Below are 23960 nucleotides of genomic sequence, written 5' to 3'. Positions count from 1 at the left end.
ACACTTTCTGACAGTATACTCCATCTGCCAAATTTTTGCCCACTCACTTAGCCTGTCTATGCCCTTTTGTAGATTTTTTGTGTCCTCCTGATACATTGCTTTCCCTCCCATCTTTGTATTGTCAGCAAACTTGGCTATGTTACACTCTGTCCCTTCTTCCAAATTGTTAATATAGATTGTAAATAGTTGGGGCCTAGGCTAACACTTCAACGTGGTGGTACTGAGGGAGCTTGGCAATGATGGAGTTGCCATCTTTCAGATGAGATATTAAAAGCACCATCTGCATGCTTGGACTGGCCTAAAAGATCCTATGGCATTATTTGAAGAAGAGCAAGGGTGTTCTCGCCAACATTTATCCATCAATCAACATCAAAAACAGATTATCATTTATCTCATTGCTGTTGGTGGGACCTTTCTTTGTGCAAATTGGCTCCATATTTCCTTACAAATTATGTAATCACACTTCAAAATAATTCACAGACTGTGAAATGCTTTGGAACATCCTGAGGGCATTAAAGGCATTCTAAACCGAGGCCCCATCTGCCTGTTCAGGTGGCAGCAAATATTGCCCAGGCATTATTCAGAGTGAAGGGAGTATGTCCTGGCCAATATTTATTCCTCAACCAACACAAGTTAACTAATCACTCCTCTCATTTACTATGTGCGGGGTGTATCTGTGTGCACATGGCTAATTGGCTATGGAGGCTTTGGAATGCCCTGCGGACATGAAAGGCCTTAAGGGTTTAACTTGAATTTTGGCATTCATTTGAGGAAAGTAGGAATTTTCATCCAATTCTTCCTCCAGTTAACTCTGAAATTAGGCCGATTCAATAATGTTTGCAGAGTTTAATATTTTTCCCTTTGAATGAGCACATGGAGATGTTAGCTGTATTGTACTCACTATTTGGTGTTCCACTAAAAGGTCTTGAGCATGATCGTCACATATCTTGTTTTTCACCCCCAAAGGTAAATGTTAATGCGCCTATCGAAGAGCTGATTCGTCAGATAGCAGAAGGAGAGTTGTTGATGCCGGAGAATGCAAAGGCATTTTTGGAAACACAATTTGAGGAAGATGGATACCAGAAGCTGATCGAAAGAAGCCTCCTAAACTACCTGAGCTACAACCGTTACCAACTCCCTATGTTTGCATGGCCTGGAATTGTTTAGCTATCAAGAGTAGGATGGGTATTCTTGTGCACCCGAATTAATTTGTTTTAATGTCTGCTAAAACAGAAAAAGAGATGATTATTAATAATGTACAACCTACATAGACACGTTGCTGCAGTTGTCCAGAGGATGGCGCACTTTCATAGGCTGATGGTGAAGTCAAGTTCCCTTCAACCCTATTTTGTTTCGTTTGAAATATGTAGCTGAGTGTAGCTTTTCTAACACGGATATAATAAAACAATGTGTTTTTTTTCTCGAATGCAAGGCGTTTGTCATTCTCCCTCCTACTGCAACCTTTGACCGCTGCAGTCACCAAGGTTTCTTGTCAGTATTCTGCTATTCAATCACTCTGATCGGAAAGTTGCAATAATCCACACTTAATACTGAAAACGAGTCTAAAATAATGCCATTTAATACATGAAATTATGGCCCTGTTTGGCGAACTTAGACCTAACCTCGTCCCTGCAGGAATGTCCCTCAAAAATTGAGTGAGGGTATAGGTCATTTGGAAGGTTAATCCTGAAAGTTCTGCTTCAGAACAGATCAATTTCCGTTATTACTCCTGGTGAGTGAAGCCTAAACCATTAAAAGGACTACACTGGGATAAACTGCATGAAAGTGACTTAACAATTTCATTGAGAAACATCCTCATAGTTCACAGTCTAAACCTGATCCGTTTCATAAAGTGACTTTCCTTACTTTAAACACCATCGCTTTATCACCCCAACTACCTTTGATCAAAACTAGTGCCTGTATAAATGTTAGATCAAAAATAAATACCCAGTGGCAGTTACTACTTACTAATCCATGCCGTCCTTGATGGTATTTCCCACTGGTCATTTAATATAGTATCAGTGGATATAAGGTAATAAGACGCACATTTCTCTGATCTCTGCAATCCCAAGTGACAGGTCGGGTCATAATTTCACTCAAAGGGGGCTGTAACAATAATGCTGTATATTAAATGAATAGACCCGAAGTGTTCGAACGAGTCACATTTCTTTTCAGTTACTACAAAATAATATTGAGCCGGAATGGCAAAGATCGTGAATTTATTAAAAATGACACGCGGAGTTTTATTAACAGGTCGAATGAGTTTCTAATTCCCGAGTGTAATTATTCTGCTGTTTTAATTTTTCTGCCGTTTCAATTACTTTTACACTGGGGTGCCACTGCCCCTTCGGTGGGCCTTTGACATTACCTCCCAAAATACAATAGCATTCTGTTTCCCCTGCGGGCTCCGGACAACCTCGTGTTTCACATATCGTCCGGCTATCATTCAGGCAAACAAAGTAAATATTCCCAACAAAATAATAAAGCTTCAAATCTGAACATTCTGCTGTTACATTTGTGTGTGTATAAAACTAGTACCGTTACATCTTAGATATATTATAGACACACAGACTTCGGCAATGGAGCATGACACGGGTGAAGGCAATTGTTCTTGTGATGGATGTGAAAAGGGTCTCGGGCAAATGTAGATCTTCCTGCTGGAATCGGTGTGTGGCCCTTCAAGCCTTATGGATTGTTTTCTCTCTCGCTGGGCTGCGTGCACTCGGCTTGTGGTGATAAGGCAAGTCCGGGTGAGTAAAGCAAGGAGCCTTAAGCCACATAGCAACCTGCAGCTGTATGATAATGAGTCCGTGTGTGTAGTGGAGCCACCTCGCAAACTAACCAGTCTCTGGCCAATAATACCCCTGGAGAAAATCAAAATCCCCTCCACTGCGAAACAAAAATCCCCTTCTCGTCTAGAGAAGGTGTATTCCGGAAAAATGCAAACATTTTAGCGAAAGGAAGTAGATTTTAGGTTTAAATGCACGGGACACGTCAACAAGTATTCAGAACATAATCCTGGATATGGATGACAGAAATAAAGTATAATTCAAAGCTTTCTTTGAAAACCTGAGTGTGGAGATCTAAAATTATGATCTGCTGTATCCAAATGTATAAATTATAACCGCCAGACCAGGATATCTTATATGATTTAATTCTCCAATGTATCATCCGTTAACTGTTTGAGTTCCGAATCTTTTGTATCGGACACGTACATTGTCCAAACAGACAACATTGTAATGTGCTCACAGTTAAATACAAACTAGAAGACCATTCAACACCAAGGACGTCATTTGAAGTTGCAAAGAGCACCCTCCGGATCCGGAGACTTTATATTTTAATCAAACGCCCATGAAACCCAAGGGTGGGGAGTATTTTACACATTGTCATCCCGTCCCATTCAAGTAGTCAGCAGAAAACGAGAGCGTACGGGAGTTCGGAACCGCTGCTCTGCAACCAAAAAGATGCAAATCAGTTCGAATTTTAAAGTCAGCTATTTACGTTCAGACATTTCCTGTAAGAATAGAATCTCGGTGTTTCCCTGTGGCCAGGTTGCGCGGGGTTTAAAATCAAGTGGAAATGTTCTTACATTCCTAAATGCAATTTAAGTGTTAAATCCCAAAGGATGATGAAGCCGTGGTTAAACTAGAATAAGAATTAACAAAAGGAGTTTAACTTTACTCAACACTACTTTTAAGAGATATACTTACAACAATATATATGATAGTCCCCCGTCAAATGAAATTCAATATTGAGCTTTAAAAGTCTATACATTTCAATTGAATGGTGCAATTTGTAATTATTTTATATACGTACACATCAATCTCATCTTTATTAGACTAGGACGTGATCAGAAACAATGTGAGCGGCCCTCTGTTCGGTGAACATAAAGTCGACGATACATGCTTTCGCCCATGCAAACTAATGGTTTTTTTCCTCTTTTTTTCCAGCATAAATCCCTGCAAGATTCGGATTTGCTGTGTAATTATCTTAATTTGTCCAGCAGCTTTATGCTAATGTCCTGCACAATAGCCGAGTCCTTCGCGTGCTTTTCGCGTGCTCTTCAATCTTCCGGTCAAAAGGGAGATAAAAGCAATTCGTGTCAACAGAGACGGGCCAGCCAAAACAACTCAGAGACACACACACACTGCACACTCAATTATTTAGCACAACAAAAGCCACACATCTCCACATATTTTATGCATAGTTTCTCCCTCCCCTGTATTTTCTTTCTTTGAAAAGAGCGCTGGCTGAGTGGAGGATTATCAAATGTGTTTTAGTTGCTAAACAAAATAAGCGCTATTGTAGCAGAGGTTAACGATTTCATATTGATTTTTTTAAATTCTGAAGTGTAAAGGACGCTGGTTCAGAATTCTGATAGAAATAAAATGCTGCTGCCATGTGCTGACACTTGGCATTCTTGGTACCGTTCGTGTGTTTTTTTGTGGTAAATACTTAATTGAAGAGGCGACAGATTTAAAATACAATCTCTATGTTGTGAGAACACAGGTCAGACAACCGAGGGAATAAGGTGGAAACGATGGCGCCGCAAATGCTGAAAATTGCCTCCGTTTTAGCGAATCGCAAGAAGCGGCAACTTTTACTTTTGATAGCGTTGGTTTGGCTTGTCTAATGGAGACGCGGTTAAATGAGAATCGGCTCAGCTGGCACCCGCGAACAGCCGGAATGACTATTTGAGACAAAGTAATCAAAACATGTCATAAAGGCCATAATAAGTGTGGAAGTCCTCCCTTCCCAACTGCAGTCGAGTTAAACATTAACTTTCTTACAGAGATCGACAGCGCGGAAAGTTGACGATATTTGGCGTTACTGGTGATAGAGCAGCGAGCTTGCCCCTGTAACAAATGATGGATCTGAAGGTTACTTCCTTCAGCAGAGCGCCTGCCTTTTACGATGCAAAGCGATTGCGGCGCGGCCCCTGCCTTCATTGTTCGGGCTCGTGTTTAAATGGGCAGAGGTTAATTTCATTCACAAAGCCCGGGGCACGGCTGTGGGAGAAGCCTTTGTGCGGCTTCAGACATCAGCCTCCTGCTTTCTCTCTGCCGAAGTGTGTCGTTGCTGTGGGTAGCTGATGGTGATGGACGGCTCCAGTTGGCAGAGCTCCGGCCCCCACTGGGGGCTGACAAAGAGCCGGCGCGTGTCGGGGCCGAGGGAGGAGGAGCCGGGCGTGTGGCGGCAACCAAAGGGCGAACACACACAAACTCACCGAGCAAGCCACAGACAGGCCACATCTGCTCGGCCTCCACCTTTCCCGGCCACATCGCTGGGAGCATATAAAGAACATTTACCCGGTGATTGCAATCGGAGTGGGGGGAACTACAGGCTCCTCCACAGCAATAATTACAGCGAAATAATCAATGATTATGATGCAAGTGTTCACAATAGGAATAGAGCAGATAGAAGGCTAGAGCTTTCTGTGCACATCTAAAGTTGCAGCACTCTTCCAACTGCACCTGCGGAGATCCGCTGCCCACCCGCTTTTTCCAACGTGTTGCAGGTTCTCCCGAACCTAGGAATCACCAAGATCGGCTGAGCCGGCTTGACTGGTTGAAAACAAATCTGTCAACATGGAGATTTCGGCCATCGACTAACCTTCAGGAAGAGGTCGCCTGGCAGGAATTAGGTTGCATGGGAAATAAAAGCACATCCAGAGTTGGGCCGTGCAAAAACTCCCGATAGCGTAGCTCCTACACTTTAAACGGGGGGATGTGTTACAGGCGGGTCCTTGGATTCTCCATTCTGTGTCAACCTGTGCAGTTATTTGAGGGGCAGGAAGTTGTGTTGAGTTTTATTGTAAAAGGGCTTCGGATTCCCATCAGATGTGAGTGCAGCCGCTCTGGCACTCGGTGTTTGTAAAGAGAGCGGGGTGTAATTTCCCCAATTGTCCGCCCACCCACACAGACACATAAACCCACACAGACACACTAACCCACACACTCACACAGACACACAAACCCACACAGACACACTAACACAGACACACTAACCGACACACTCACACAGACACACAAACCCACACAGACACACTAACACAGACATACTAACCGACACACTCACACAGACACACAAACCCACACACTCACACAGACACACAAACCGACACACTCACACAGACACACAAACCCACACACTCACACAGACACAGACACACAAACCCACACACTCACACAGACAGACATACAAACCCACACACTCACAGACACACAAACCGGCACACTCACACAGACACAGATACACAAACCCACACACTCACACAGACAGACATACAAACCCACACAGACACACAAACCGACACACTCACACAGACACAGACACAGAAACCCACACACTCACACAGACAGACATACAAACCCACACACTCACACAGACATACAAACCCACACACTCACACAGACACACACAAACGCACACACTCACTCATACACACATACCCACTCATACAGACACACACATCCATTCACACAATTCCCCCACCCACACACACAGACAGACACACCCACCCACCCACACACACTCTCTGTGTCTCAGCCCCTCCTGAGCTGGTGGAGGTTGTGGGGGGAGATCCGGCTTCCCATTGGCTGAGCTCCAGTCGGCTGCGCTTGTGGTTGGCTGGGCGGCCGCTCCGCCGGCGGGGCGAGGACAATGGGAGCAGGGCGGCCTTTAAAGGGAGCGGGAGCGGGAGCCGGGGAGAGCCCGAGAGCCGGAGCTGCAGCAGGAGGCGGCCGCCTGGCGCAATGCCACTCACACCCCGGGCTGGACAGGGCAGCAGCTAGTCCCGGGCTGTAGCCCGCCCGCCCATTTATTTATATAGCTTCATGTTATTTATTTATTTATTCGATCCCAAGTGCCTGTTTCTTGTATTTATTGCCCCCCTTCTATCCCCCGCTTTCCAAAGATGCCCAGAGGATTCCTGGTGAAGAGGAGCAGGAAATCGACGCCCGTTTCCTACCGGATCCGCTGCGCCGACGATGGGGATTTGCAGTGGCCGGTCGGGGGGTTGCCGTGCCCGGGGGCAGCACCGGGAGCTCAGCCCGCCAGCCCCCCGGGCACGGCCTGCCTCCCGCCGCCACTGCACAGCCCGGCCCGACCGGTCAGCGCCGAGCACGGCCAGCCCGAGCCGCTGTACGGCCGGACGGTGAAGCTGGGCTCGCCGGCCAGCGCCGAGGCTTTCCCGGCCACGGCCGCCTTCAACGCCCTGGACCAGCTGCTGTTGGCACCGGGCCGGGGCAGCAGCAACAGCAACAGCAGCCCGGCGTACGCCTCTTCGTCCGCCTCCTCCCCGGCGCGGAGTGCCGGCAGTAACAGTAGCTCCAGCTCCAAGCGGGCCAGCCCGGACTGCCCGCCCGACCGCGGCGGCGGCGGCAGGAACAAGCCGCCGGCCAAACGAGCCAAAGCCATCCGCAAGCTGGCGTTCGAGGACGAGGTGACCACCTCTCCGGTGCTGGGGCTGCGCATTAAGGAAGGTCCGCCGCCCGACTCCGCCAAAGCCCGCGCCGGGCCCGGCCAGCGGCCGCTGGGCGAGTTCATCTGCCAGCTGTGCAAGGAGGAGTACGCCGACCCCTTCTCGCTGGCCCAGCACCGCTGCTCCCGCATCGTGCGGGTCGAGTACCGCTGCCCCGAGTGCGACAAGGTCTTCAGCTGCCCGGCCAACCTGGCGTCGCACCGTCGCTGGCACAAGCCACGACCCCCCGGCCTGGGCACCAAACACACCGAGCCCCGGGACCGCAGGAGCGAAGCCGGCGCGGCTCCCGACCGCGACACCCCCAGCCCCGGCTCGGCGCTCTCCGAGTCGGGCTCCGACGACGGCCTGTACGAGTGCTACCAGTGCGGCAAGAAGTTCAAGCGCCAGGCTTACCTCCGCAAACACCTGCTGGCTCACCAGCTGCCCGGGAGCGGCGGCCGCCCCCCGCCCACCGGGGAAGGGGACGCTAACACCGCCGTCGCTAACACCGCCGCCGCTAACACCGCCGTCTCCTCCTACCACCCCCCGTTCCCCAGCGCCGACACCGCCGACAGACAGCCCGGGGGCCCGGCCGCTGGCACCGAGTGCCCGGTGTGTGGCCAGAGCTTCTCCAGCAAAGCCGGCCAGGAGCGCCACCTCCGCCTGCACGCCGCCGAGGTTTTCCCGTGCAAGTATTGCCCGGCCACTTTCTACAGCTCCCCCGGACTCACCCGGCACATCAACAAGTGCCACCCGTCAGAGAACAGGCAAGTGATCCTTCTGCAGGTGCCGGTGCGCCCTGCCTGTTAGGGACAGACAGAGAGAGGGAGAGAGAGAGAGGGACAAACCGTGCCTTTACTAGCAGATGCTTGCTACATAGCCACATACAAAAATACACCAACTTCATTGCTTTCTTGCTTACCCGCCTTCCGTGTATCTTCATCTCACTGACTGCACCTTTTTCAATCCAAACAATAACAGCTTTACTGTAGCTTTGTGATTTGCTGGACACTCGAGGTTTTCGATTGTCCGTACAAAGAAGTTGGAACATTCCTTTAGATTAGCCACAACTGCCTTGGATTGCTGACCCGAATATTTCAGTACCATGATGTAAATGCCTTAATTTTTCGAAGCTTTCCACGTTTTTCCTTAATATTAAATGGGTTTGTTGCATATAATTTTACTGTTTGAATATATGTATTGATTGCTAAATTAATACATTTTATAATTTATTCGTTTTATTTATTTAAAAAAGCCTATTGTGATATTGTATTCTTTGGTTATCTATTTTGACGTTGTGTGTTTGGTTCAGTAAGTTATGCCGTTCAGGTTTTTTTTTGTATATTTCAGACCGATCTTCATTTTTGTAAACGTAAGTGTAGAATTTTTTGTTCCTTTTTACACACTCCTTGAATGGAGTTTATTTCATTGATTCTGCTATCCATACTCAGACTCGTGTGAAGCTGACGACTGCTCTTAAATTAAATGCAATCCCTTTTTCTACACAACTTATTTTCTTAACTGTTAGCTTTTATATAGTGGTTCCAAATGTATGTTCCCAACTGTGTTTGTTACTGAATATTTAAATATATTAAAATACGTATAATTATCTTCGTCTCCATCGTTATTCTAGTTTCTAAATAGGTTCAGTTATACGGAAGCCTACAGGTGTTTCCAAACCGCTGGCGCCTGCCTATTCCTTACCGGAAATGCGCTGGTTTCTACCCAATGATTGGTCTTGTGTTAGTATGAAAAACAACTGTTTCTGTCTAATTTCCTTCCACAAAAGTGTGTATTCTTTTTCAGTATATAGGGATGGGCAATAAATGCGGGTCTTGCCGGTGACGCCAACATTCCGTGAATGAATAAATATAAAATAATTAAAGTGTGAATTATGGTAAGGCTGCTATATACAATAACAACTAGAAACCAGGAGCAGGAATATTGTTTAAAACGCTGGGAAGCACCATTTAGACACGTTATTTTGACACGTCAGATTAAGGGGAATGGACGCAGAAAGTAGAAATACTTTGTCTCTAGAAGTCACAATCATAGAAACATAGAAATTTACAGCTCGGAAGGAGGCTATTTCGGCCGACAAAGAGACACACGGCCCTCGGTCAGCAGCGGAAAGGACTTTCTCCCACCCCGGCACCTGCTTGGTCGCGTACTTCCATTCCCGCTCACACCTTGTCAGGTGTCCAAAGCGAATGTTGACTTCAAAAGCCGTGCAGTAAACTATTGATCGAAACTATTCTGTCAGATCAGAAATGATTTGCAACCATGGCGATTCCCACTGATGTCGCCACTTGCCAGATTCGCGAATTTGGCGTGTTTTCCGCCATCTGATATCCTATTACAAAGGTTTAATATTTTGATTGAATATTTGGGGTCAGGGGATAAACATGCCCAACTATCCACACACAGAGACGGTGATTTTTAAGGATCCAGATTGGTGAGTTTCTTAAAAGTATTATCGGCTTAAAAACTTTAAAAAACCAAAGTAAGTTATCTTTCGTTTATAAATGACGACCCCGACTCCTTTTTTTTAAAAAAAAGGGAGGGGCGTTGTAATTTCAATTGCTTTTAGACTTCAGTTGCTTGTTTAAAATGTGTAAAATTTAGACCGTGTTTACAGCATCTCCTGAGAGTTAATGTCGATGTCTAAAAGCATTCTCTTCCTGGGACCAGGAAATAAAGCAGGCATGCCTTTAACACGCACCAACCCCCCGGAGAGGTTATTCTCTTGTTGAACAAGTTGCGTTTTTTCAACAACAAAAAAATTGTCTTTATATACATTTTCCTATTTATAAGTTTCTTATTTTATGTCAGAATTTATAATGAAAGCTTGAAATGCTATTGTCATCGCCAGTGAACCCTTAAAAAGTGATGAAGAATTCTAAGATCTTTCGGTCTTTTAATGATTGGAGTGGCTGGTCGATTATTGCGGGTATTTGGAGCCGCAGCACATGATCATTGGGCCAATGTTGCCTCAGCTCACGGTGCTTGCTCTCTGAATGTGCTTGTACTCTGTCGGGCTAAACAATTCTTCTGAACCAATACTCCATGACAATAACCTACGCCCAATATGTTAAAACCAAATGTATACAGATATAGCAGCTTTACAATGTTGCCTTGGTGACGATGTTATGTACCAACCTTTTGAAAAGCGAAGACAAACTTTTCTTTTTGGATTCATAATTGATTTTTTTTTTGGGCTGGTGTCGCTTAATGGGATGATGGCGATTTCCAAAACCTGCGAAGCAGATTTTCCAGCTGTCGGAGGCTATGTGTAAACAAGAGTTTAGCACATGGGAATACAACAGAATAAAAATGCAATTTGATTTTTTTTTTCATGCATCAGCAGGTCTACAGTTATTTGTGAAGGGTCCCTGGTATAAACGATCGTCCGTTAACTGGACCATTTCTGCAACATCAGGCAGCAGTATTGGTAATTCTGATAGCTATGATCATGATTTAAGTCAATTGATCGTTGGATTTTAGATTCAACAATTTCACCGGGTCCTGCAGTCATCAGAGTTAGCTTGATTTAGTTCCATAAATGATTAATCATTTAAATGCTGCGGTGTTGGAGGGATGTGGAAAAATAGACACGGTGCAGTAACTGATGCATTTCTGAGGGAAGGTTAAAGAACCTTGGAGGAAGATTTCCTCTGGTGCTATAAGCTAGCGCCATTGTAAGCACGGTCCAAAATTTTTAAGTGCATTATTTCTAGCCAAATGGTAAAAGCGCTCTAATGGAATGGGTTTGCAGTAACAATCCGAGGACATCACCCCGCCATGTTCATCGTGTCGAATCTCCCTGTTGTTGGTAAAGATCGGAAAGTCTCTCTCTGCACCTGACTGCTGATATCTGCCTGGGCAGGACTTGATGTGGACACCGAGTACTCAAAGTGGAAAAGATTCCCATTCACTGGCATTAATGGGGGCAGATATTAACCAACAAATTATGAATTTAAAGAAACACTGGCACGTAGTTGCCCAATATTTTCATTCCATGTAGGTGGGAGGTAAAGACGATAGTTAAAATGTTTTCTTGATGAAAATGGGAATAAATATCAGTGATTCACAGTTTGGGTAGTTGAGCCAGTGACCTGATTTATGTCTTGGGTTCTGTCTCGATGATGTCGCCAGACAAAAGACACCAGCAGCATCAATATACAAACTGCATCTTACCGAAAACAATTTATGAATGCAGTGAAGCTTGCAATATCTTAATTTACAGATCCTGTTACAAATATGTATTTTGGTTCAACAGGTGGGTCTTTTCAGCTCCATGTGTACAATATAAACTAAAATCACGGGACACTTACTGCAATTCCAATCATTTAGCAGCCCTACCTGCATTTAAATTAACGATTCATAGAAGAGGAAATAAATTATGCAGCACAGTGCAAGGTCGAATGTTGCTTACACACATCACTCCAGATACAGTCTGGGCATCTTACACAATTTAGTGTCAGAATGCTATATAAAAGTGAACATCTTCCAGTATCTGATGAAACTCTTTTAGGAACATCTCCCAGTATCTGATGAAACAGGAGAGCGAAGGAAACAGCTGCAGCAACCAATGAGACGAATTTGTGACCTTCAATAAATGTTATTGACACAAGGTGAAAGTCAAATGGCAGTACTTACTCACACAGCCTCTCTCGAGTCTCCTTGTTTGACTATTGCTCCAAATTTCACTAATGGTTGGCTTGTTATTAATTTGCCCGATTTAATTTAATAATCTCATTTTAAAGTTATTTTTTTTACAAAAAATGATTTTAACATAGTCAGGCAACGAAACCCAGACAATTCTTTTTCTTGACATTTTATTAACAGAAATCAAGTTAAAATTCATTTTAAAACACAAGATTGAAATCGCTAAAGATCTATTCATTTTTAAATCGATCACATTGGTTTGAAAGTTTAGCTCTTAGGAAAAATTGTCCCTTTCCCGATAATCAGATAAATAAATCACGTTAAATCAAAGTCTCATTTACCTTTAACGATTAGCTTTAAAATGAACAACAGTCAGGAAATAATAAGAGTAAAAACAGAGAGGGCTGTTTGGGAGCTGTGGTAATATTTAATTATTTCATCATCTGTTGGATTCACTTTTCTTTCAGTCCATCGTCCTCCACAAGCATGATGTCCTCGGTATATTTCATGGTCATGATCACAATATTCGATTGATAGGTAAAAGTTACTGCACTTTAAACCAATTCTGGTAACAAAGGATTCCACGTAAAATTTGCCCGCCCCCACCATGTATAGATTTCCCAATCCTTTTCAATGAAACTGCTTTCGTGTTAATAATTTGCTGCCTCTCTCTCTATTACTAAGTATTTTTTTTGTGTAGTTCCACTCCACCCTGTGGCTGAAGCAGTCGCGTGACGTCGCCAGCTACGCTGGATTGCAAAGGCACAATGTCATCTCTTAACACGCTCTTTAAATATGATTCAACACGCGGTCCATTGATGACATTTTCAGGAAAACAAATGCCCCGTAGTGTTTGAGGTGATGCAAAGTAAGGTGGATCTCCAAGTTCTTGCAATGGATAAGCCGAGTACAGATTTGCATGTATAAAATCCAGTTAGGAGCTTTCCCGCCGTCCCTATCCCAAAGATTCTGGATTTAGAGCCAGGCCCAACTTTTCTCTTTCTAGTTGGAATAGCAGACCCGTCAATCTTAGGCTGGAGTAGTAATGTGGAGTGGCTCTGGGTATGGTATGATTTTAAACAACCTGAAACCTGGTTCGCAAAGTGATGGTTAACTCTTTCAATGTCTGCATGGTTCGAGCAGATGACCATGTCTTGGATAGAGTTTTCCAGCTAGGAATATTTGAATAGCATACTGAATTATATTGATAGATCAGCGCAAGTCAGAGGATGTTGTGCTAAAACTGTGCAGTTCTCCGGTCTAACTCCATCTTGAGAATTGTGTTCAGTTTTGATAACCAAGACACAAGGAATGGATTCAAGTTCTGGGGAAGGAAGAAGGAAAAGGCACACGGCTGATCTTTGGCATCAAAGGATTAGGTTATGAGCAGGGCCACAGATATAAAGTGACTGAATAAATTAAATTAAATGTTTTTATTACATGGGATCCTGGGATTTTTAACCACTCTTCGGGATTGTTTATTTTCCCGATTCCAAACATTTTTCCCATGAAAACTGTATAATTGCCTTGGTTATGAGGTAGAATTGAAGGAACTACAGCTCTTCATGCATGAAAGCAGGTTCCTGGGAGACAGAATGGTGGTCTATACAAGATATTAAACAGTAAAGCAAAGATAAATCTGGAGCACTATTAAAAGATAAGCCAAGAGATAATAGGTTAAAACCAGTGAATTAATAAAAATGTCAGGAAGAACTTCTTCATGCATGAAGTAACCAATAGTAAGAACAGCCTTCCAGCTAGGGTAGTGGAAGTGGAAAATGGAGTGTGCATTTGCATGGCAAATTTAGTATCCGTACAAATCGATTTTAGCTTCACACCAAAACTAAAATGATAGTGTAGATCTAGAGCCAAGACCTGATGTGTGTGTGTGACGCGGAATGAGACTCCCTGGAGGGGTTAGTGTCACTGCTTCAATTTGACACAGCACGAAGTGCAAATCCAATGGGCTGTCAAAACTGGTTTGCACCCTGGAGTTACACTCCTTTAGATTTTCTGGACACTTTGTAAACCTACCTTGCCTTCTTTTAAATGTTTAGAGAATATAGTTTCTCCAGTTCCTACTCTCTAAATATTAAAATTACTAAATTTTGGGAACGCCTGCATAGTTAAAAAAGCAGACGGGAACCAGGCAATGTAAACCAAGTTCTACCTGACTGGAACCTTGAACTGCAGCTACCTATCTCAGACCAGCAGCTGCAATGTAAGTGTATCCTTAGATTCATTCGCGATCTAGTGAGATGATGGATTTATGAGAAAAGATTGGCCAAAAGGCCTCGCTCATCTATATTTATCTTGTTATTTTTCCAGAAAGACTGGTTCATTATTTTACAACATTCCCATTTCAACATGGATTTGTGTATACGTAATGGGAAGACTGTTGCAAACCCAGATATTGACAGGTGTACAAACCCACCCTGCCTACTCACCACTTCTTCAAGGCTTTTGCAATGCCATTTTAATTTGTAACTTCAAAAATGCCTGACAAGACCCTTGGAGAATTTCAGTAGCCAAGTCTATTGTCCTTTATCAACGTGATACTACAGTGGGCCTTGATTTAGCAATTAGTCCTGACATGTCAGTATAGTCCCATTGAAAAGTGGACAGAAGGAACAGGCGAATGAGACAGACAGAGTTGGTGTTGGGGAAATAAGTTTACATTTAATTGGAAATAAAATTATAGTCTAAAAAGCAGAAAGGCACAAGAATCAGAGAGAAAATAAGAAACCATATAAAACAAAATGAGAGAAAAAAAACAAAGGCAAAATAGATAGTTATTATTTTCTTTGTAACTTTTTTAATATACATGTCTGGAGCCATAAGATTTTAAACTTAGTTATTTTTGCATTTCTTTCTTGTTGAGTTTTCACTTATACACACACACATAGGGAAATATATAAGCAAAGCATTATAAATAAAACCACAGGAGAAATGTTGATGTCCATAGGAAAATTCTGACCAAGATCTGGAAACACTGTCAAAACTGTTGATATCTAATAGATTTTCTTGTGGTATTACTTATAGGTACCATATGGGCTGGTGTGTGAATGATGGTCAGTTTCTTAATGGCACCATCACAGCAGCACTCAAAATGGAGAGAAATAATTGCTTCTCATGTTTTCATGGCACTGTTGGGAGTTTGGGGCTTGACATTCAACACATTGCCACTGGTCCCAGATCTGGTTAGGGTATTCACTTGGTATGATTGTTGGTCCAAGTTTTGGAGACACTGCCTTAAAAGGAGTAACTGTCAGCTTTCTATTTTTGTGATATAATTGCTTTCTGATTGCTCCAACATTAACCAAATGGGAGTGCCACATTCACAAAAGTTTCTTATAATATAGACAGATTTTGACATGCATCAGAGAGCTCAATATTCACCGATTATAGAACTGAAACTATTAATACTAAGGGTGCACCCGCTCAGTAGCTATACTTCATTATTAAAAAAAATATGCATGCCTCTGCTGCTGTTCCACATTGAAGGGCCACAGAATGGGTTAGTATGGGGTTTCTCATACAGTGAGTCTCTGATTTTAGCCACACCATCAGAGGAAAGAGAGAGTGCAGACCTGATAGTCCTTGTTAAATTCTAAATTAAATACAAAAATAAATATATTAATGCAGTACTAAAGAAAGTAATGAAACATTTATATTATTCATTTTCTCTTTGCAAGCTGGTCATAACTAAATTATAGAAACAAATTTTATCAAATGATTGATTGCTACCTTCTGTCAGGGCTGGTGAAGTCCATTCACTTCCCAGCTACATTTGAATTATTTTCCACATTGCGTGAGCTGAAAAATAGCACAGCTTACAAGTAACATCAGAATTTTGATCCTTTCAAATCCATTATTCCTTTCTCTGCTAATAGGGGCCTGTGGCCACTCTTTTATGCTCTACTAGCCAACCCTTTGACTATCCAAAGGTAAATTTTAATTTCCTCTGGTTAACGTATGAATAATTATTTCTAACAAGTGAAACGTTAATTTAAGTTAAAAAAAACAACTTAGAATATTTCCTAATACCAATGTTCCTCTTGGTGTGCACAAGACAAAAAAGTATTTATTGTTGATTGAAATGGTAAATTACTCTTAAGTCACCCGTATGTAAAGTGACAGGAGTGAGTGCACATTACAAGCCTTTCTGATGTAAGCAAATAGAAGATATATACCATGTTACCAGCTAAAGATATATTTTTGTGTTGCAGCATGATACTGAAAGAAGATAGTGGTGATGTGGAGCCAGGGTGACTTCATCCAAGTACATAAAATATTAAATGGCATTGAAAGAAATAAACCCAGAATATTATTTCAAATAAAGCAAACAAGTAGCACTTCAGGTCATAAATGGAAATGATTGAAAAGTACATTTAAAGAAAGGTATCAGGAAGAACTTCTTTGCTCAAAAGAATGGTAAGTATTTAGAATGATGTGCGGGGAAAAGTAGTGGAGGCACAAAATACTGAGCTAGTGAAGATATGATTGGATACTGTGATGGGAGAGTTAGGGTACTGGAAAAATAAGCTTCGATATGCCCAGTGACCCTTTTTTCTCTTCCTTAATCTTGCTTATATTCTAATGTATATTATAAGATCAATCAATATCATGCATTAAAAGATTATTGTGTAATACAACACAAATAACCTGTTTAAATTTCATGAATTCCCCATGCTTTAAAACATGATCATGTTAACCAATAATAAGATCTTGAAAATGGACAGTGTGATAAAATGCATCACTAAAACTTGCTTTCAGCAGCCCATCATTTTTACTAAACAGATTTGAACAATTAATTCAATAGTTTGGAAATCACTTTGCATTTTTCTTCTTTAAATGTAGTGGAACGTGCATCTACAATAATAAAATTGATATTCAAACAAAACACCAATGAGGTTGAAATCATAATTTTTAATGAAATCTCTCTTCATAACAATTCACATAACAAAGGCATCCTGAACTTTCATCTTAAAAACATTTGGTATATTAATACAGATAAGCATCTTCAAGCTTTCTCCTTTTATAAACCATATTTTACAGACTGAGAAACAGAAAAAGAGAGCCTCTAAAATGAATTATTCATGTGATATCAAAGACCAACTAGCTGATTTTAATCATATTTGATGACAAAGACTTGCAAGATAAAATCTTTGCAAATGTTTTAAGATACTTTGAACAAACATGTAAGTGTTTGAGTGCAAGTGTCTAGATCATTTCTCCTTCCAGTTATTCAGCTGTTTCTCTTCATTCAGTTTGTGCTGACATGGCAAAGCAGAACAAGACACGATATGCTACTTCTGAATATGACACAGGTTGTAATACCTGGCTCACGCGGCTATTCTCATTTTCTAATGATTCCACCGAGGCAACAAGTAGTAAATTGAGGAAATTACCCACAACAGGCATCTTCATACTTAAATGACTGAATTTAAAAAAATATTTTCTACATCATCTTTTACAGACACAATTGAGTTTTTTTTATATTGAGAGGCTCATACCTCTTCTATACGCTCCATAGGTTGCAATTCAAAAGGAATTTCCTAAGGTTCTAAAAAGGTAATCATTATACCTCAGTGTTCTTCAAGTGGTCTCTAAGATTAGTTCAGCAGTGCAACTTCATGACTCAATTAAAACGAGCAAGACCTTGATTCTGCTTTGTGGTTGAATGTACAACAGTATTTCTATATTCTAAACTAATAATTATTATATGCATTACTTTTATTTGCTTGGATATATTTATAACTACCTAGCGATCCTTGCAGGCAGGCTATGTTTAAGTAAAGAAAAAAATATGTACACCTCTAAATTTCAGTAATAGAGATTCTGTGTCTTTAAATGAATTAAACAACGGCATTTAAGGTATATTATAAACACAATTACGCTTCTTTAAATGGGGGGGGGGGGTGGGGGTGGGGGGAAGCGAATAAGGATAGTAGTGCTTTCGCATCATGCCAGTTAATAATAGCACAAGGTTCATTCTGCAAACACACATTGTTTCACACACACAGTGTAAAAATGTGACAATCTTTGGGTGCAAGATGAGTGAAATGAATGATGTGCATGTTAAAAGAATTTTTCTGTTCAGAGGTAGCTGGTAGCACAGGACGCTGATGTATTAACAAACTTTCTCAGAATTATATAGATCCAGTGATTCCAAAGAGGTTGTGGCGTCATCCCCAGGAAGCTTCTGCACATCTTTTGACAGACGACTATGCAAAAAGCACTGACAAGGTAGTCTGCCTACCAAGTCTTCTTGGGCAAAATCTGATGCTCCAGTTATACTGCACTGTACTAATGCTAAATGTGCAGTATAATGTTACTGATGGTGTTTGACATCTAGGAACAAGATCATCTGGAAGAGATGGTTCATACTGTTCGTACAGCATATTATTACATTCCTTTTCCTTTAAGAAAATGCAGAATCACTTGAACAACAATTAAATTAGTATGTATGACCAATAGTAAGAACAGTATAATAATGAGAATGGAACTACAACAAAATGATGCATCAAAAAATAGATGCATTGGATGTATATAGTCCCTCAGTAGAAGATGGTCAAATCATATATTGCAATGTGTCTGATGAAGAAAAACTGATTACTAGAGTTAGGCTTATCTAAAGCCTAGGCTAACGTGCTTTAGAAGAATAGTTAAAATTGATCCCATCTCCGAAAGATTCCAAAGATGTTGTAGGACCAAAAACAGGAGCCACGTTTTTAAATATTACATTTTAAAACCAGCTCTTTATTACTTTTAGAAATTTCACTGGTAGTTGAAAGCTGGTGACCACAACTTGGCAAAGGTGTTATTTTCCCTAACTTCAGCAGTGTGAGCAGGAGTTTAGTTTCACTAATGAAAAAGCAGTCAAATAGAAGTGCATAGCGAATAAACAAAATTCTGTTCATAAATCATTTAGATTTGTGACAAATGCATTGTAGCCAAGAGACAGCTTTTCAAATGTACTCTGATATTCCTATTAGCCACAATGTGTGATGTCTATAGATGTTACGGGGTTAAACTGGAGAATCTAAATGTATAGATACTGAAATACAAGACTGCACACATAATATTTCAGCTCTTCTGCATAATATTTAGAAAACACAAAATCGGCATTATGAAATATAGCACTTACCTTTACCCAATGAGTCATGAAAAAATATGCAAAACTATTAACTGCTTTTCAATCTGAACAGAAAATTTGAGAAATTACAGGGACATTTGAACATTAAACCTACAACATCTGAATATTATTTTAAATTTACATAGGAAGTATTTTAAGTTAAGCACTAAAATGTTACTTTACAACATTTCCCAGGGTATGTTTTCTCTGGTATAAAGCTATTGTTTGGACTATAGTTTATGACATGGAGCCATGCAAGCCACTTTTAGTCCAATATCTCATTGCTATAGGTTCTGTTTTAGAGTCAGATCAGGCATGGTTGTTCGTGATTAACTACTTTCACTTCAGATGCAATTCTTCATCGACCCCCTCTCCTTACCCAAAAGAAAAACCTTAGAGCTTATTTGGTGAAAACTCAAAAATGAAATGCCATAAGACCAATGGTTCTACAGAACCAGTGTGATTTTTGTTTGACATGGAGAATTTGAAGATACTTAAATCCAGTTCTACAAAATCTGAGTATTATTTTAAATTTACATAGAAAGTATTTTAAGTTACACACTAAAATGGTATTACTTTACAACATTTCCTAGGTTATGTTTTCTCTGGTATAAAGCAACATTTTGAAATGGCTATAGAGCTAGGTACCAGCACCACAAAATTGCTGTGTTGAGTGTTTATAGGAGTGACCAAGGATATATCTGAGCAACTTAAGTGTTCTTTGGCAACTGATGTATCTTTAAAAAAATGTCCAGTCTTACAAAGAAAACTACAGGCAATATTTGCTTGTATATTAATAAGAGTTGGAGAGAATCTGATGAGCACCCAAGTATTTTGGAGTTATATAATTGTGACAACAAAGGCACAACCGTCTTTTATTTTCTATTGCTTTTGAATGTCACAAAATTAAACCTCAATTAAACTAGCTAGAATTCAGATATTGCAGTATCATATTGCACTCAGTTAGAACTGAAATTTGAACTGAAGGGATTAATGTATATATACAGTCTATAGTGATTGACACTGACACGTTGTGAAAGGAAAGTCCGAAGAGGGCAGGTTTTCTCACTGAATGGAAGACATCATCTGGACTGGAATCATTCTACTAAAACTTTTGATCCAACTTGAAATAATAAGCAGACAATTTGAATTTTGTTGAAATCACATTTCTCCCATTGAATTGTTAATATATCCGGACTAGAAATCCCATGAATTCTGAGCCATTTGTGAGGCTAATAATTTGTTGACCTAAACAGATCAAAATATTTGGGCATAAATTAAGTAACTGAGTCATAATTCAGACAGGAAGAACACACACATTCAAATATAGTTGGTCTTCAGCTAGACACTTTTTAACCTATTAGTAACTGAGGGTTTCAATTATCAAAATGAGCAGGAAGCACAGGACATTTTTCAAGTTCAGATTGAAAACACTGTGAATTAGGAAATATCTGAAGGCTGTGTGCACTTCTTTAATTCTGCTTTACAATATTCATCAGGAAGTTACACATTTTTAAAGAAAACATATTTTTAAAAAGCTGCAAAGAATGTTCTTATTGAGAAAGATTTTTAAAAAACATTTGCAGATCAAGCAAACAGATAAAACAAAGTTAAGCTGACAACTAATTATTTACAAATGATGCTCTATAGAAAGGTACAATTTTTAGCTTTAACATGGTAAGAAAGGATGCCATGTGAAACAAGAATTACTGTAACACTGCAAGACTGCATCTCAAATTTTATGCTCCATATACTGAGTGCAGATCACCTGAGGCTCTGGCTGTATTCTTAAATGAGCACAATAATTGACTAAAGCCAACAGCAAGATGAAAGAGTTGAATCATAACTTACAAAGGCTGCTTTTTATATTCTGCTTATCAAATATTACTCCATATTTACATATATAATAAAAATAAAGCATTGAACATCTGACAACCAAAGAGCACATTCACTTGACTAGTACACAAAGAACAAGTGCAACAGAAACAGTACTGGCATATAATCCACAGATGAACACATAAGTAACATCACTTCAGAACATTAAAAGTTCTCATTGCAAAAAAAATCCATTAGCAGACATCAACAGAACTTGGAAAATCAAATCAAATTCTTACATTTTTTCTGTTTAGACATAATTTGAGCAATAAATAGTCCAGATAACCCGTATGTCAATTGCTGATTGAAGCATACAGGAAGACAGAAAGGTTTCCAGGAGTATGATATAAAATGAAATGAGCTGCAAAAACACATACATACAAAATGTTAATGGAGTTACTGTTCTATTTGTCACAATCTTCAAGTCACAAGAAATGACAAGTATTCTTTAGGAGAAAAGGTCCCAAATTAAGTGTCTACACACGTAGAGGTTTTGCCTCTGGGTTCGCCTGTGGCTTAACACATCCAAATGTGAAAAACAGTAGGAAACTAGTCCTACAATTCAGTGCTTTGGAGTTGTGGCTTAAAGTGTATGTGGGTGGTGCAAGTCCAAAACAACCTGATGGCTATCTATTCAACATTTTCAGAACAGGCCAAGACTGAACGATGGATTCTGTAATGCAGCACCTTTAGTAGTATTATACGGTCAGTGGCCATATTCTGTTCTGAAATGACAACTAAAATATCTGGGAATGCTTACAACACAAACACGGCAAAAACGCTACTGTGATAAGATTGGAACAGCTAGAACTTTAACTCTTATGTTTCACTGTTCAATAACATATATGGTTTATACTTAGATATGGCTTGCGCAGGAGGCACCCAATTAACAGTTCCAGGTTGAAAGCTTGTCAGAACTGCAGATAAACCTTCTCTGTACAGTAATGCACCATATAGGTATTAAATAAGTTATGCATGATATGGTTTCATTGCCAAATAAGCTCAGGTACTTGTTTTGCATCATTCTCCTGTCATATTTGTGCTTGTAACTTGTAAGAGTAAAATAGTTTAAGATCAACATATATATATATATATATATAAATATTAAAAGGGCAAAGCTTGCCTTATGTGGAAATCTGAACGTTATTCTTTCTTTGATTTTAGTCATAAGCTTGTCTTACAAGGAACAGCATAAAAAGGTAATGTAAAAAGCTTTTTCTCTTTGTTCCCCATGTACATGGTCACTCAAACATGATGCAAATAATCAAATGCAGAGAGACCATGTAGCGTGTAGGTGAATGGCTCAGTGGTTGCTCCACTGGCTCTGGTACTTTACCTAATCTACAAATCTGCAGCAGCATCAGAGTTTCTACCAATTTACAATTCTACGCAATTTACTAAATTTTTACCATCCTACACTTGAGTGTTATAAGAGTCACATTTTATGGAATTAAGGAGCGGGAATATGAGAAAGCAGCCAGGTGGTGGCTGGAGGGCAGGAAAATCAGATAAGCCAAAATAGAGGCCATAATAAACATCCTTATGTGCACACATTACGTTGCACAATTTTCATATTAGGAATTACAGCTGAATGTTTTATGTAAACCTTTCACTTCTGGTTTTTAAAATCTTAGTATGATTCCTGGGTAGCATTCATGTACAATTCATCCAATAAGGAATGGACTTAACTTTCCGTACATGGCATAATATTAATTGAAAACATTAAAAGTCAGTGGTTTTAACTCATGGTTTGGAGTGCCTGGTATTGTAATAACTCAATGCCACAATCACCGAGGTGTAAGCTGAGTCCATTTTCAGTCTCTCAAAGTTGCACTAAGTATAATACCAGTGCGTGACAGACTCCGAGTGTGGTCATCATCATGTGGCCTCTCTATGCATCCAGCAATGAGTTCATACTGTAAGTGATATCACACGCCATAGTTACCGTTGTTATGGTATGGGCATAACATCATACAGTTACCCCAAGATGGCTGGCGGGATTGTCATATTGCCCTTCTACCAAAACAACTTCTCTTATCTCCTCCACATTGAGGACATTTTCACTTTAAATGGGCCAACCAAGCTTGGGAATCTTCTAATGACAATCAGGTTCACACCATTCCTTCTCTATACCTGGCTTCTGAAATGCAACTTTACATCAAAGAAAAAAGGAGGGTTCAAATCCCATCTAAAGTGGATGTTATTTTAAGGACAGAAAATTAGAAAAATGAAGAGGCTGAAAAGCAAGCCTGAGCTTACAACTTGTCTATGTAAAGTTCTTCAGTTCGAAGATTTGCTCAGTGAACTGGCAGAGCGGCGAAGTTTCCCAGAGACTTTGCTTTTTGTGGCATGTGGCAGTGGTGGGGAGGCCTGATCTGCAGGGTGAGTTCCCACAGCTATGGGCATTTCAGTGCTTAGACTTCCATTAAGAGAACCTGAAAATGGCAAAAAATGGGTGAATTAGTTTGGTTTTTCAAATCTATATAAATTAAGAACATTGAAGAAGTAGAGTTTCCGCTTTTGGCCACAATTGGGAAATTGCATTTGAAATTGCGCTGGGTTAGGTTAAGCTTCAAGTTTCCAATAAAATTAATTTACAACTGTAAAATCTTTCATAAAGTAGCACAATTCAGCAGTGTAATACACACAACTGTTTCTTTTTTTCTCTTTCCATTAAAAAGTATTCCTTGATGTATTTAGTGCCGTTTTATTAATACAGCTGAAAATGGGTTTATCACCAAAAACAAGCATTTTTAATCAGTGTCCAGCCCTTCACCTGTGAATAACCTGATTTTAAATAACTGAAAATGACTTTAA

The 23960-nt window shown here is 40.6% G+C and overlaps 3 protein-coding genes across 4 annotated transcripts in view; 2 read left to right on the top strand and 1 right to left on the bottom strand.

Moving 5' to 3' along the window:
- The window catches only part of cfap61 (cilia and flagella associated protein 61), a 445137-nt gene extending 443749 nt beyond the window's left edge, over positions 1 to 1388 (top strand). Inside the window, exon 26 of the mRNA XM_070889895.1 lies at positions 967 to 1388. Coding sequence (XP_070745996.1) covers positions 967 to 1167 — 201 coding nt within the window. The 3' untranslated portion in view covers positions 1168 to 1388. The remainder of the gene's footprint in view (positions 1 to 966) is intronic.
- A 5342-nt stretch (positions 1389 to 6730) lies between these two features.
- Positions 6731 to 8620, top strand: insm1a (insulinoma-associated 1a). Its single transcript, XM_070888802.1, has one exon. It carries the CDS (start codon positions 6917 to 6919, stop codon positions 8270 to 8272), a length of 1356 nt encoding a protein of 451 aa, XP_070744903.1. The 5' UTR covers positions 6731 to 6916; the 3' UTR covers positions 8273 to 8620.
- Positions 8621 to 20887: 12267 nt separating this feature from the next.
- The window catches only part of ralgapa2 (Ral GTPase activating protein catalytic subunit alpha 2), a 468335-nt gene continuing 465262 nt past the window's right edge, over positions 20888 to 23960 (bottom strand). For both annotated transcript variants that reach the window (XM_070889893.1, XM_070889894.1), the window contains one exon: positions 20888 to 23578. In XM_070889893.1, coding sequence (XP_070745994.1) covers positions 23424 to 23578 — 155 coding nt within the window. In that variant the 3' untranslated portion in view covers positions 20888 to 23423. The remainder of the gene's footprint in view (positions 23579 to 23960) is intronic.

The sequence above is a fragment of the Pristiophorus japonicus genome, chromosome 9 (genome assembly GCF_044704955.1).
Source record: "Pristiophorus japonicus isolate sPriJap1 chromosome 9, sPriJap1.hap1, whole genome shotgun sequence".
NCBI classification, from domain to species: Eukaryota; Metazoa; Chordata; class Chondrichthyes; family Pristiophoridae; genus Pristiophorus; species Pristiophorus japonicus.
The sequence above is the reverse complement of the archived record's forward strand: the minus strand, read 5'-3'. Positions and strand labels throughout refer to the sequence as shown.

Excerpts from the sequence above, each read along its gene's own strand:
- insm1a (XM_070888802.1), top strand. The coding sequence starts at position 6,917 with ATGCCCAGAGGATTCCTGGTGAAGAGGAGCAGGAAATCGACGCCCGTT.